The sequence below is a fragment of the Lepidothrix coronata genome, unplaced genomic scaffold, assembly GCF_001604755.1.
Source record: "Lepidothrix coronata isolate B3197 unplaced genomic scaffold, Lepidothrix_coronata-1.0 Scaffold137, whole genome shotgun sequence".
NCBI lineage: Eukaryota > Metazoa > Chordata > Aves > Passeriformes > Pipridae > Lepidothrix > Lepidothrix coronata.
The window spans coordinates 50,236-65,686 of NW_016690317.1; the positions used below are offsets into that span (position 1 = coordinate 50,236).

The 15,451-nt window shown below is 60.0% G+C and overlaps 1 protein-coding gene across 1 annotated transcript in view; it reads left to right on the forward strand.

The window, feature by feature from the left end:
- Window positions 1-15,451, forward strand: part of TET3 (tet methylcytosine dioxygenase 3) — a 25,331-nt gene continuing 9,880 nt past the window's right edge. The window contains exons 1-2 of the mRNA XM_017827267.1: window positions 1-189; window positions 12,021-14,244. Coding sequence (XP_017682756.1) covers window positions 1-189; window positions 12,021-14,244 — 2,413 coding nt within the window. The remainder of the gene's footprint in view (window positions 190-12,020; window positions 14,245-15,451) is intronic.

Consider the following 15,451-nt stretch of genomic DNA (forward strand, 5'->3'; position numbering starts at 1 on the left):
ATGGAGGTGGGCAGCAAAACCGGCTCGTCCTCCTCGGCAGGGTCTCATTCACCCGCCGAGCCTGCACCTTGGCTCGTCCCGGTGCCACGAGCGGTGGTTTGGTGGCAGACAGGGACACCACCACCGCTGGAGGGACCATCACCGAGGTCAAGCGTTGTCAAAACGCGTGGCCGAAGTTTGGAGTCGGCGGTGAGGACCGGCCCCGGCACCACGTGTTCCGTGGGGATCCGGGGATGCCGAACATCTCTCGCACCCGCGTTGCGCCCGCCAACGCTGGAGCTGCCTCCGGTGCTTTGGGAAAAAGAGAGAAACCCTAGAGCCCCACGGCAGGTGCCGGGGTGGTTGGTGGTTGGTGGGTGCTGGGGTGTGCTGAGCGTCGCCGAGGTTGCATCATGCTGGGAAGGGCCGGGAGCAGAGTCCTCTGGGGTCAGGTTGTTATGGGGGCCCATAAACGAGCCCTGCTCGTGGCCTTTGGCACCTTGTTAGCCCTGACGAGGTTTGTTTTTCGAGATTGCCGACATGGACTCTTCGTCGCAGGTAATCCGGGGGGAGGTGGCTCTGAGGAGGAGGCAGTGGGGTCTGGGAGAAGGCAAAATGTGTGGCCCCCCAAGATTTTGGCCTTTCGTGGTGAGGTTTTACTGGCCCCACTGGGAGCGGGGATGGTGAAGCGGTGGCGTGGTGGCTCTGGGATGTGTAGTTGTTCTATGGGTCTGCGTCCCAAAAAGCCTTTCCTGGGGTGTCCCTGGCACTGCTGGCACGCTGGGAGTGAGCTGTCCCTGGTCCCCTGTCTGCATGTGCTGAGGTCCCTAATCCTTGTCCCCGTGTCACTGGGGGTCCCGGTCTCCTGTCTGCATGTGCTGAAGTCCCCAGTCCGTGTTCCCATGACATCAGGGTCCTCAATCCCTTTTCTGCATGTGCTGAAGTCCCTAATCCTTGTCCCCATGGCTCCAGCGTCCCCAGTCCCCTCCCTGCATGTGCTGGGGTCCGCAGCCCCTGTCCCCATGGCATCAGGGTCCCCAGCCCACGTGTGCCAGGGTGCCCAGTCCTTATCCCTATGGCACTGTGCATATGTTGGGGTCCCTAGTCCCTGTCCCCATGCCATTAGGATATTTGGACTCCTTCCTGCATGTGCCAGGGTTCCCAGTCCCCATTCCCTTGCCATCAGGGTCCCTCCCTGTGTGTGGTGCCTATCCATGTGGCATCGGGGCCCTCGGTCCCTGTGTGTGCCCTGTGTGTGTCCCTGTTCCCATGGCATTGGCGTTCCCATGTGCCAGAGTTTCCTGGTCCCCATCCCCACTGCACCAGGGTCCTTGGTCCCCTGCTTGTCCCAGTGTCCCCATCCCCATGGCAGCCGTGTCCCTTGTACCCCACTGGGGTCCCTGCTCCTTGTTTCTGCAGCCTCACTGTCCCTGTTCCCTCCCCGCATCTTCAGAGGTCCCTTGTCCCCATTTCTATGCCATCGGAATCTCCAGTATCTTTCCTACATGTTCAGGAGTCCCAAATCCTCTGCCTGCATGTGCAGGGTCCCCTCTCCCCATTCCCATGGGATTGCCAGTCCCCTCCATGCATGTGCAGGGTCCCTTGTCCCAGTTCCCATTCCACTGGGGTCCGCAATCCCATGCCATTGGGGTCCCCAGGCCCCTCCACGCACGTGCAAGACTTCTAGTCCCCATTCTCATGCCACTGGGGTTTCCAGTCTCCTCCTTGCATGTGCAGGGTCCCTTTTCCTTGTCCCTGGACATTGGGTCCTCGGTCCCCTGTCTCCATGTGCCAGCTTTCCCTGCCCCCATTCTGATGGCAGTGGGGTCCCCCTTCCCTGCTCCCTCCGTGTCCCTCACTCCAGGGAGGCAGAGAGCCTTCCCAATAGGATGACAACGCTGGAACACACCGTGCCCATCCCCTGGCTGTCCCCACTGGATTGGGATGAGGCCGGGATGCCCCCCAAACCCAACCCCACTGCGAGACCCCCTGTCCCCTGCTGTGCCAGCGCGTTAATCCCGTTCCTGGAGCTCTGTGCAAGAGGGTGCCAGACTATTTTTGAGGATGAAAGAGCTGGTTTTATTTCTCCCCCCGCTCCCTGGGCCAGCATCCAAGGGGAGATGAAATGAAACGGGAAGAGGCTGGAGGTGAAACAGCTGCACTCAGCCCCGTCCCCACTCTACATCTGCCCACCACGCCACTGCCAGTGCCGATTTGCTCCTGTGTCCCTGTGTCCCAGGGCCAAAATCCCCTTTTCCTGGGAGCTCGGCAGCGGCTGAACGGGGATTTGCAGGAAGGGTTGTCAGAGGGAGCCGTGTCGTGGGGACAATGCCATGCATTTGTTTGCTACAGCTAAAATGGCAGTTCTGAAGGGGGAAAAAAAGCGAGAGAGCCAAGTGCTTCTGCACATCCAGTCGCCGCATCTTTTGATTAAATGAGATTTTGCTGTCGAAGGGGGGAGCTGGGGACCACGAGCTCCAGAGCCTGCAGTTCCCAGTGCAGCCAAACGAGGGGAAAAAAACCCTCTGAGCCACCCCAAGCCCTGAAAATTCTGTAAAAAACCCAAATGGGTCGGAGCGAGTTGTGATCGCTGCAGGTGTCACCGCGGGGGCCGGGATGGGTGTGATGGCTGTGATGGATGGAGGGGTTGTCACCACAGGGCTGGTGGCACTGCCCTGCTCATCACAGCCCCGATTCCCAGCCTGGAAAAACATGGAAAGGATGAAGCAGCGTCCTGGGAGCTGCAGCAGGAGGTGCTGGGGTGCAGAACGGGGATAAGGAGTGGCAGGGTGAGGGGCTCTGAAGACCCTGAGCCTCTCAGAGCCCGGTGGTGTTGCAGTCAAAGCCTCTGCACTTCAGGCCGTTGTGTTGGAGCTGCTGCAGTTAAAGCCCTCCTGCTTAAATCCGCGCCAGTTAACGCCACTGCAATTAAAGCCCTGGCACTTAATTAGCGCCAGCGCAGCACCAGCTCTCGTAGCAGTGCCGGCTTCTTCGAATGCCTCCGTGAGCCTTCCTCCTTGGGGTGGTTGGTGCTGGAGCACGCTGGGATCGTGCTGCTTGTCCTCTGGATCACACTGGGATCACACTGGCATCACACTGGCGTCACACTGCCTGCCCTCCAGAGCACACTGGGAGCACACTGGGATCGCACTGCTTGTCCTATGGAGCACACTGGGAGCACACTGCCTGCTTGTCTGGGTTGCACTGGAAGCACACTGGGATCGCACTGAAGCAAACTGGGAATACACTGCCTGCCCTCTGGACCAGACTGGGAGAACAGTGCCTGTCCTCTGGAGCATACTGGTAGCACGCTGCCTGCCCTCTGGAAAACACTGCCTGCCCTCTGGAGCACACCTGAGATCACACTGCCTGCCCTCTGGAAAATGCTGCCTGCACTCTGGAGCACACTGGGAGCATACTGGGAGCACACTGCCTTCTCTCTGGAGCACACTGCCTGCCCTCCAGAGCACTCTTCCTGCCCTCCGGAGCACATTCCCTGCCCTGCAGGCAGGCTCCCTGCCCTCCAGACCACGCTGCCTGCCCGCACATGGCTTTTTTTAGGTTTACAAACACAAGGGCCCCGTGCACGCGCCGCTTCCCCCCCTCCTTGCCGTGAGTCACCAGCCCTGTCACCGGGCCGGGGAAGCCGGAGGCGGCGGCGCTTTCCCCGCGGTGCCGATGACCCGAGCGAGGGGGGAAAAAGGCACAATCACACTTTGTTTTTATCTTCTTTCATCATTCCTGTTCCTCTTCTGGGAGGAAACGGGTGCTGGGTGGTCCTGAATGAGGTGTTTTCAGACAGGACCCTGCCACCGGTGGGAAGGTGGGAGAGTTTAAACGCCCCCGGCTTCCCTGGCTCCCTCACCCTTTGTCGGTTGGGTTTCCTTGGATTCAAGGTGATGCCAATCGCTGTGGTTTTGGGGATGGGTGAGATTTTAGCAGGGAGAGGCTGGTGAGATCCCAAAACATTGGCAGAGGTGCTGGCAAAAGCCTCCCAGCAGTGGTGGCGAGCATGGCGATGCCAAAGCCCCCGCGCTGAGCTCATCGTGGAGCCGGTTGGCGTTGGGGCTGAGGTGGCTGCGGTGACTCAGCAGTGCCGGTGCTGACTCAGCGGCTCCAGCCCCCAGGGAGGCAGCGGGATAGCGGGAGAGCTTGAAATTTTTGGGTAGAAAAAGGGCTATTTTTGATCCAGCGCGCTGCAGAGTTGCTGATGCCGAGCTGGTGTTTTCCACCCTGCGCTCCTTCCTCTGGCTTGGGAAAAGGGATTTCATGCAGAGGGGTCACGTCTCCCACCTGCCACAAGGTGCTTTTCCCTGTGGGGAACGGGTCATGGTGGTGAAACCAGCTCCGGGTTTGGCAGAGGCGGCGTTTTCCCTGCTCCCAGATGGGGCAGGGCTCGGCTCCCACTCGTCTCCCGGCTGCTGCCCGCCGGCCCTCCTGCCGCCGACTTGCCCGTGCTTGCCAGGTGGGAGGGCGGTGGCACACGCGGTTCTCCTCCTCCTCCTCCTGCTGTGCCGAAGGTCGGGCGAGTGGCACCGCGGTGTCGGCGTGAGGATCCCCACGGCCCAGGGAGGGGGGGCACTGCAGCATCCCCCAGGTATGACGGGATAGGGATGACCTGGAGGGAAGCTGAGCACCCTCGGGTGCTGGGTGGCACATCGTCGATGTGGAGGACCGGGAGGGTGCAGGGACCCTTCCCCTGCTCAACCTGGGGGGCAAAGGCTTGAAAATTGGGGCGTATTTGGTCAGCACAGGAGTGGGGGGCAGATTTCCCTCCTGCTTTCCAAAATCGGGCTTTTCCCACCTGGTTTGTAATGCAGAGCAGTTGGCATGGTGGGAATGTCCCCACTGGGGGCTGTGGGGGTGCCGGGAGCAGACTGAACCTGGTCCCACAGGGAGTGCTGGCAGTGGGGGTGGGAAATCAGGCCCAGCCCCGCAGGGGCGACTGGAGTGGGACGGGAAATGCTGCCGGGTGGGAGGCGAGGAGAGGCCCCTTCCTTCCCCTCCCCTCCCCTCTTCCTTCCTGACTCCTTCCTCCCTCTCCCTGCCCCCTTCCTACCTACCCCCTTCTCATTCTTCCCCTTGTTTCCCTTCCCATCCCCATCTTCATCTTCTTCCCCTTCTCCTCCTTCCCCATCCCATTTCTCCGCTTCCTTCTCCCCTTTCTCCCCTTCTTCCCCTTTCTCCCCTTCTTCCCTTTTCTCCCCATGTCTTTCCATCCCCTTCTTCTCCTTCCCCATTTCCATCTTCCCCTTCCCTTTGCCTTCCCCTTCTTCACCTAGTCTTTTTGCTTCTCCTTTTCCTTCATATCCTTCCCCTTCATCTCCTTCCTTTTCACCCTAATCTCCTTCCCTTTCCACTGCTCCTTCCTCTTCCTCCTCCTCTTCCCCTTCCTCTTCTTCCTCTTCCCCTTCCTCCCTATGTTCCTCTTCCATTTCCCCTTCCTCTTCCCCTTCTTCCCACCCTCCTTCCCCTTCCCCACGGACAGAGCAGGCACGGTGATCTGGCCGTGCCGCGCCGGCCCCGATGCCAATCCGGGAGCGCCGGCACGAGAGGCTCCAGCTGTGTTTGAGGAAAAAACCGCTCCAAGGAACAAAAATAGTGCCGTGGGTTTTTTTTTTCCTCCTCCTTTTCCCTTTCAAGAGCTCAGCTCCCTCCCTGTCCGCCCGGAGCCGGCAGCCTGACGCGGCTCCGAGCCGTGCCAAGCCTTTCCAGCCTTTCCTCCTGCCCGTGCCAACTGGCGGCTCCCGGCTCGGCTCCGCGCTGCGGTGGGAATGTGCCGCGGTGGGAACACACGCCGTGGTTTGGCTGAGGCATCCTGCTTCCCAAAAAACTGCTCTGGTGGGAGCATCCACTGGGGCAGCGCTCGCTGAGCTTCCCTGCTCCAGACATCCCTGCTCTAAGTGTCCCTGCTCCAAACATCCCTGCTCCGAGTGTCCTGACCCCAGACATCCTCACCTGAACGTGCCCACTCTGAGCGTCCCACTCCAAACATTCCAATGCCAAGCATTTCCTCACCGAGCATTCCTGCCTCAAACATCCCCTCGCTGAGCATTCCCAACCTCAAGATCCCTGCCCCAAACATTCTAACCCCAAGCGTTCCCTTACTGAGCATTCCTGCCCCAAATTCCCCTTGCTGAGCATTCCTCATCCCAAACATCCCCACTCCAAGCATCCCAACCCCAAGCATCCCCACTCTGAGTGTTCCCACCCTGATTAACATTCGAACCCCAAGCATCCTGCTCCCAAGCATCCCTTCCAAAATGGAAAACACTTTTCCTGGAGGAAACAAGGAAGATGGAGGTGGGAATAAATTTTTTTCCACCTGGAAAAAGATCCCCCACATCCCTCAGAACGTGCAGGAGCTGGGAGTGGGATTGTGTCGTGTTCAACTGGCTCAGTGAGAAGGAAAAAGGGGTGGGAATAGTTGCTCCAGCACCATCCAGAGAGGGATCACAGCCACGGAGGTCCCTGAAGGTGCTCCCGGGGCTGGAGCAAAGCAGAGCTGGGCTCCCCGCGGCGTAAATCAGCTCAGCTCCCTCGGCATCACCACTATTCCGGCTTTTCTCCAGGCTAAATGAGGACAGGAGTGAGCGGCTCAGCCCCAGCGCTGGGGTCAGCCGGGGCCATGGAAACAGCTTGGAAAACAAGGCGGGAGAGGCAGCGGTGGCTGCCTGTGGCGGTGGGAGGCAGCGGGACCAGGGGTGGGTACCCGGCCAAGGGGAGCCGGGGGGAGCCGGGGGGATCGCTGCTCCCACCGGGTGCTCAGGCTTCCCACAGTTCCTTGGTTTTCCGTTTTCACGGGCGTTGAGCGTGAATTTAGGTCATTCAGCTCCTCTCCGGTCTCCTCCCACCGACACTGGGAGGCTGTGGCAGTGGTTCGGGGCTGGGAAGGGGTTTCCCATGTCTTGGGGTCTGGTGATTTGAAGTGGTGCCCCCCAGGAGCGTCGATCCCGGCGCAGAGCGTGCGTGTGATTCCAGCAGCGTTCCCTTCCCGTCAGATCCCTTCGGTGGCACCGCCTGGGTGGGTTGTTATTGTAGGGCCTCGGGACGCTCGGAGATTCTGTGGGATTCTCCAGGATTCTCCGGGCTTCCCCCACGGTGCCCCCCAACCCACCATCCCGGCGGAGGATCCCCCGGGGTTGTTGCCAGAGGAGGAAAACCGCAGTGGGATGCCGGGGCTGGCCGGGCTCCACCGGAGCGGGGCCGGCAGCCAAAGGAGCTCTTGGCCGGCCCGTGCCGGCACTGGCAGTGGCTCCCGCTGACCTCTGGAGCTCCCGACCGTGCCCTCGCCGCAGCCCCGGCACACGGTGCCCTGTGACCCCCCCCAGTGCCACTGGGAACACCTTGGCATCCCCACCAGCCTTCCCCCGGCTCCCAAATTGCGCGCTTTAAATCAAAGCAAGCGTTTTTTCCAGCGGCGTTTTCCGAGCCGCTTCGTGTGCGCCGAGTTCATCCGTTCTCTGCAGCTCTGGACAAGGGCTTTAATAAATGTCCAGCGTATTAATTTTGGGAATTTTCAGGATCCTGGTGGAGGGAATATGTATTTTGGGAGAGTGAAGGATTTAAGCCCGTTTCCCTGTGGGTTTTGGATGGGTTTGATTTGGGTTTCGTACAGCCCAGAAAGGAGGTGGAAAGGAATAATTTGAAAAAGAGGGAGGAAAAGGAAAAATAAGGAGGGGAAAGAGGGTTTGGAACAGCTTGGGCTGTTGGAAGGATGGATGGATGGATGGATGGATGGATGGATGGATGGATGGATGGATGTCCTTGTGGGATTCAGCTCATCCCCTGGTTTTTGGGGCAGTTTGGGGCTGCTTTGAGATTTGGATGTGCAGAACTGGGAGATATTCAGGTTCCTGGCCATATAGGGCTGTTGCACGGATAGGTTGCTGGATATATAGGACTTGGGAATTCAGGGTTACTGAGTGTTTAGGGGTGCTGCATATATGGGATTGTGGGATGTATGTGTTGCTGGATGAAATGAGTTGCTGGATATGTCGGGTCACTGGATGTGCGGGTTGCTGGATGTATAAGATTGGTGGTTATACAGGAATCCTGGATATATAGGGCTGCTGGATAGATGGGGTTGCTGTGTGTGTAGAGTTGCTGGATATATGAACTGCTGGCCATATAGGGTTGTTGGGTGTATAGGTCCCATGATTTGGTATATAGAACTTGGATATTTAGGGCTGTTGAGTGTTTAGGGTTGCTGGATTATAGGTCTGCTGGAGATATGGGATTGTGGAGTATATAAGGTGCTGAATATATAAACTGCTGAATATTGTTTGTTGCTGGATGTATAGGATTACTGGATATGCAGGTTGCTGGATGTATAAGATTACTGATTATAGAGGGCTGCTGGACATATAGGGCTGCTGGATGTATGAGGTTGTTGGATATACAGGTTTTTGGTTGTATAGGGTTGCTGGATATATATGGTTGCTGGATATATAAGATTGCTGAATACATGGATTGCTGGATATCTGGGTCAGTGGATCTATAGGCAGTGGGATCTATATGACAGATGTATAGAGGAGTAGGATCTACGGGGTTGCAGGATCTATAAGGGAGCAGGATCTATAGGGCAGTGGGATCTATAGGACAGCAGGATCTATAGGGCACAGAACAGTGGGATCTATAGAGCAGCAGGATCTGTAGGGCAGCGGAGCAGTGGGTTCTGTAGGGCAGTGGAATCTATAGGGGAGCAGGATCTGTAGGGCAGTGGAATCTATAGGACAGCAGGATCTATAGGGCACAGAACAGTGGGATCTATAGGGCAGCAGGATCTGTAGGGCAGCGGAGCAGTGGGTTCTGTAGGGCAGTGGAATCTATAGGGGAGCAGGATCTGTAGGGCAGTGGAATCTATAGGACAGCAGGATCTATAGGGCACAGAACAGTGGGATCTATAGGGGAGCAGGATCTGTAGGGCAGTGGGATCTATAGAGCAGCAGGATCTGTAGGGCAGCGGAGCAGTGGGTTCTGTAGGGCAGTGGAATCTGTAGGGCAGCAGGATCTATAGGGCAGCAGGATCTATAGGGCAGCAGGATCTATAGGGCCTCCATTCCCGGCTGCAGCAGCTGGAGCCGTATTGGTCCCTCCTCGCCGACTCCGGGCTCGGGGTCCCCCCGCACCCCGCGGGGCCGTTCCGGGGGCCCAGCGCAGGCGGGGGCGGCGGGGCTGTGGCGGGCCCTGCACTGTGGGTCCGTCTGTCCGTCCCTCGCTCCCTCCATCCCCGCATCCCTCCATCCATCCCTACGTGCGCGCCGCGCCGGCACTAATGGCTCCTCCAGCTGCCTTGGCAGGGGGCGGGGAGGGCCGGGGCGGCTGCGGCTCCAACAACCCGCTGCGGGCCCTCTTTGCTGCCCGCCCGGGCCCGCGTCGCCTTCGCCTTCGCCTCCCGCCCCGCACACGTAAGTGCCGCCCGGGCAGCGCCGGCCCCGCTCCGGCCCCGCGCCCCCGCCGCGCTCCCCGGCGCTCGCTGCCTTCCCTGCAGACGGCTCCCGACTATTCCCAGGGAGCGCAGCCCAGGCTGGAAACCCTCCAAGCCAGGCTCTGCCTGTGTGGTTATTTTCTTTTTTTTTTTTTTTCTTCCCTTCCTTCCCTCTGTTTAAGGCATTTAAACGGGGGAAAAATAAAAAAAAAAAAGAGGAAAAATAGATTAAAATAAAAATAAGTGGTTTTGTCCTCGGGGGAATTTTCCCCCCTTTTATAGAAGGGGCCGTGCAGGACCAGCTGAATTAATCCAAACCAAAGCGCTTAGTTTTATCTTTATTTTAATTTATTCCCCCCCCTCCTTCAGCCCCAGCCCCCTCCCCAGCTTTTATCCTTTCCCGGGCTGAATGGGAGGAGGTTTGGGCAGGCAGCACTTTTTCCAGGGAAAAGGGGCTAAATAGGTGCCCACGGCAGTGATGGAGGGGACTTCTGTGGAGCGCGTTGGGATGGAGAGGGGGATCGATTTTCGGGGGGAAGCCGTGAGGTCTTTCCATCTCCCAGCCCACGGGGCTGGGAACAAAAGGAGTTGGATGAGAGAACCAGGAAAAAATAATTATGTTTCATATATATATATATGGCGTTTTTTCCTCCGCTGATTTGGGGAAGGTTGTGGCTTTTGTATTAGCCCTTTAGGAGCATCGGGGAATGCTCAGTCCTGCACTGGATTCACACGGTGAACTATTTTCATGCGTCCCCAGCCCGGATCCATAACCTGGTTTATGGGATGGAGCAGCCCAGGGTGCCTCCCTGACCCCGCGGCTGTTTTTTGGGGCTTCCCCCGCCCTTCCCCAGCAGGTTCTTCCCCCTGGGAAGACCCTCGGGGGCGGCAGCCGCTCCCACCCGGAGCCAAACAGGTTTGTCATCATTTCCCCGGGGTGGCATCACCGCTGTGACACTTGGGGGCCCCGGCACGTCCCCCCCGCGCTCTCGGAGGGGGCTCGTGGTGTTTATCTCCAACGCTTGGGAAAATCCCCTTTGGCTGGGCGGGAGGAGGAGGAGGAGGAAGATGACAGTGAAGGAAGGGCAGGCGAGGTTGTTTCTGCCGTGCTGTGCAAAGGAGAGCGGAGGCGTGTTTGTGTTGTCCCCACCCTGCCCGGGCTCGGTCGGGGATGAAGCACTTTCTCCTTTCTCCCCAGACCTGCCGGACCGGTCCCATCGCCCGCGGCTCCGGGGATGCTGCGAGGGCACCGCAGCCCCTCCAAACCCTCGGCAGCACCAGGGTGAGCCCTGTGCCAAAGCGGGGCCACGGTGGTTTGTGCTGTGCCCCCCTGGGGGTTTTCACTCCGCTCCGCAGGGAGGAGGGATTTTTGGGGATTCAGTCGTGCTGAAAGTGGCTCCTCCAAGGTTTCACTGGGGTTTTGCCAGAGTTAGCAGCGTTCTCACCTGAGGTGTGGGATCTGAGCGTGGCTCTACTCACGTTCCCACCATGAAGGGGAAGGTGAAGGATGCGGTGGGGCCGGTGGTTGAGGGGTTAAACGTGGCCCCGACACCAACAACCCCATTCGGACAACTGGCTTGGACACCAGCCCTTACTCAGAGCTGTGAGTTGTAACTTGGAGCTCTAACTTGTAACTCGGAGCTGTAACTTGGAGCTGTGACTTGTAACTCGGGGTCTCCCCACTGAATCTGAACCTCGGCTCCTTCCCACGAGCCGAGCCGGTGCCGGCCCCATCCAGCGGCAGGAAGCTCTGCCCACAGCCCTTGCTTGCTTTGGTATGGTTTTTCCAGCGAACTGGGGTGTATTTTTAGCCTGCCGGAAGCTCCCCCTGGTTATCGGCAAAGGGCTCCATGCACTGCCAGCGCCCGGCACACCCAGCTGCCGGAGCACCGAAATCCCCGCTGCCGAGGGGGGACAGAGCCACAGGGCACAGAAACACCCCATCCCTGGCAGAACCCCTGGGAAGGTCTTATCCAGGGTGTGCATCCCAGATGGGCTCCCTGGGTGCCCGACGTGGATGGCTGGGTTTGGTCCGTCCCTGGCACGCAGCCGGTGCTGCCGGCGCTGCCAGCGCTTCTGGGGAGCCCTGGCCGGCCGTGTTGATACAGACACCGGGTTATTTGAGGTGAAAGCAGCCCCTGGCACCGGCATAGCCAACTCTGGCAGCTTCCTGCCGTGCCGCGGCCCCCGGCAAAGGCCGGCTGCTCCCGGCCAGGATGTTTGTACAGGGCACAGGGCCAAAAAAACCCCCCTCTCCTTCCCCGTGCTGCTTCCTTCACCGTGTAAACTGTGTCACCGGAGCCAGGATGGCGATGGAAATCCCAAACCTCCCCGTGAGCAATTTCGAAAGTGGGTGGCGGGGTGGGGACGTGGGTGGAAAGCGGGTGCCTTCCGAGACAAGCTGGTCCTTACTCAGCCGGGCAAACCCCGTGTGGCTTTGCCGCCAGTGATTAGTTTTTCACATGGCTCGTCTGCATCTTCATCCCCTGGGTCCGAAAAAGGGATGGGGAAAAGGAGACTGAAGGAAAAAGAGGGAGAAAATAGGCTGGGGGGTGATGGCCCGTGGGTCATGGAGGGGGAATTCACCTCTGTCCTCTGTCTCTCCTCACAGACAGGTTCGGCGGGTGACGTGGTTGATGGACCCAGCAGAAGCCAAATGGAAGAAGGGCCAATTAATTATGTGGAAGAAAGGCGGCTGAACGAGGGCAGCGGACTCAGCCTGGTGAATGGGGGCCGGCTGGAGCCGGGGGGCACCGCGCTGATGGAGTCCAGCGGGTGGTCACCAGGCCAGCCGCCCGCCGCCGGCAAAGCCCCCCTGGAAGACGTCCGGAACCTGGTGGCCTTCTCGGCGGTGGCCGAAGCCGTCTCCTCCTACCGGCTCCCGCCGCCGGGCTCGCCGTCGCTGCTGTACGAGAAGTTCGACTCGGAGATGAGCCGGGGCGGGCTGGGCGCGGCGGACAGCGTGCCCAGGGGCGAGGACCTGCACGCCCTCAAGGCCGCCCTGGCGCTGGCCAAGCACGGTGTGAAGCCCCCCAACTGCAACTGCGACGGCCCCGAGTGCCCCGACTACCTGGAATGGCTGGAACAGAAGATCAAGACGGCTCTGGGCGAAGAACTGGCGTCCCCGCGTCCCCGCGCCGCCGCCATCCCCCCTCCCACCCCCCAGGAAGGTGCTATTGACCCCCAGCCGGTGCCTGAGGCTGCCGAGCCGTGCCCGCCCGACGGCCTCCCCTTTTCCCAGAGCGCGCTGACCATTGCCAAGGAGAAGAACATCAGCCTGCAGACCGCCATCGCCATCGAGGCCCTCACACAGCTCTCAGCCGCCCTGCCCCAGCCCGTGGGTGATGGGCAGCCGCCGCTGCCGCCCCCCCCGCCGCCCCCCGCCGCCCCCTTCGGCCCAGGCCCCCTCGCCCCGCCGGGGGCCACGTGGCAGCGAGGGGACGAGCCCCGCTACCCGCCCGAGCCGGGGGCAGCACCTGAGCCATTTTTCGGTGCGGCACCGCCCCGGGGCAACTTCTCAGCACCGTGGGGGCTGGAGGCCGAGGGGGCGACGGGGGCTGGAGACCCCATGGCAGAGCTGGAGCAGCTGCTGGGGAACGCTGACGACTACATCAAGGCAGCTTTCAAGAGACCTGAAGCGACCCCTGGCAAAGTGACGGCCCCCAAAACAGAGCCCCCTGAGCGAGCGGCCAGCAAGGAGGCACCGGGTGGCCCCCCATTGCCGCCGGTGCCACCAGAGCCCGACCTGCACAAGAAGACACAGCTGGTCCTGCAGCAGCATCTCCACCACAAGCGCAGCCTCTTCCTCGAGCAAAGCCTGGCGGCGGCAGCTCCCCCAGACCGGCCGGGAGGATGGTGGGCTCCTGGCACCCCTGCTGCGCCCCCCAAACCCTTTGAAAAGCAGCCCAAAGAGAAGAAGAAGAAAATGCCGCCTGAAAAGCCCCCCCCGGCCAAACCTCTCCGCAAGCAAGTGCAGATCAAGAAGGCGAAGCAGAAGGACTCGCAGCCACTCTTCCTGCCCCTCTGGCAGATCAGCCTGGAGGGGTTTCGGGCGCCCGCCGAACCCCCCGCCGAACCCCCCCCCGAGGAGATGCAAACGGACCCACCGCCGCCGCCATTGGCCTTCCCGCACCAGCCTCTTGCACTAGCCCAGCCCGCCGCATGCCCCCCGCCACCCAACCCCCCCGGTGGCATTCCCCCCGCTCCCGACTCTCAGGAAAGGGGTGCCCCCGGGGGGGGCCCCCAAATTCACTCGGCGACAGCGGGCTCGGAGGAAGCGCTGGCTGCCCCCCTGCCGACCACCTCGGCTCCCATCATGGTGGATGACAAGTTGGAAGAGCTTATCCGACAATTTGAAGCCGAATTCGGGGAGAACTTCAACCTGCCGCCCCCCGAGACGCCCGCCCCGCTCGCCCCTGGGGCTGCCGAGGAGCCAGGGGGACCAGCACCAGCCTCGCAAGGGTCCCCTCAGGCCACCGCCGCCGCCTCGGCGCCGAGCAGCGCTACCCAGCCCAGCCCCAAGAGCTGCGCGTTGTCTCCAGGGAAGGCTCTGCTGTCAGAGCCCCCCTTTACCGCCCGCTCCCCCAAACAGATCAAAATTGAATCTTCTGGTGCTATCACCGTGGTGTCCACCACGTGTTTTTACTCCGAGGAAAGCCAAAACCCGGACGTGGACGATGCCGACAGAACGCCCACCAAGGATGAGGTGCCACTAACGCCGACTCTGAGCGGCTTTTTGGAATCTCCGCTGAAGTACCTGGACACACCGACCAAAAGCCTCCTGGACACCCCGGCCAAGAGGGCACAGGCAGAATTCCCCACCTGCGACTGCGTTGGTGAGTGAGTGGCCGTGCCAGGGGGTTACTGGGGTGGCATTTCCAGGCGTTTATTTTTCCAAGATTGCCCTGGATACATAACAGAATGATGCCACGGCACCAGTAAAGCGCCTGATTTTTGGGGGGATCACAGAATCACAGAGTCAGCCAGGTTGGTAAAGACCTCTGAGATCATCGAGTCCAACCTGTGACCCAACCCCACCTTGTCCCCCCCACCATGGCACTGATGCCACATCCAGGCTCTGCTCAAACCCCTCCAGGGACGGGGACTCCCCCCCTCCCTGGGCAGCCCATTCCAAGGGCGGATCCCTCTCTCTGGGAAGAACTTCTTCCCCATGGCCAACCTAAACCTGCCCTGGGGCAGCTCCAGGCTGTGCCCTCTTGTCCTACTGCTGGTTCCTGGCAGCAGAGCCCGACCCCCCCGGCTCCCCCCTCCTGTCAGGGAGTTGCAGAGAGTGAGAAGGTCTCCCCTGAGCCTCCTCCTGTCCAGGCTGAGCCCCCCCAGCTCCCTCAGCTGCTCCTCCCAGCACTTGTGCTCCACACCCTTCCCCAGCCTTGTTGCCCTTCTCTGGCCCTGCTCCAGCCCCTCAACATCCTTCCCAAACTGAGGGCCCAGAGCTGGGCACAGCACTCCAGAGATGCAGCACTCATGTGGTGAAACGCTGGTGCTGTGGAGCTGCTTCTGCTTTCTGTTCTCGCCTGTTATTTTTATTGGAAATGCTGAGCACCCACCGTGTCTCCGCGGGGGTGGCACCGACACCACGGGCTGTGCTGCTGGGGGTTGGATGAGCAGCAAAACCAAAGGGCTGTTGGGTTTTATTTCAGCCACTCAGCTGAATCCCACGAGTCCATGGTGGTCCCAGTGCCAAAACCCACCTAAACCCCTGGTTCTTTAGGATATTTTCAGCCAAATTAGCTGGTTTGGGGTACCCAGAGTAACCCAAACTTTGGCTTTTCATGTGCACTTATCCCTGGAGAAATCCTTGCTGCTGGGATGCTGCCTTGTTCACTGGACAATCCAACCAGGATGCATTGAAAAATCACCAAACTCTTGGATTTGTGGGGTTTTGGGGTCTTTTTCTGGTGTGCGTTGGCATTTGTTAGATTTTGCAGCAAGCCCTAGAAAATTCCCATCTGGTCCTTTCAGTCCACCTTCATCCGAGTGCAGGGAGCTGGATCTTCCCTCCCCAGTGTTTATACCAGGGCT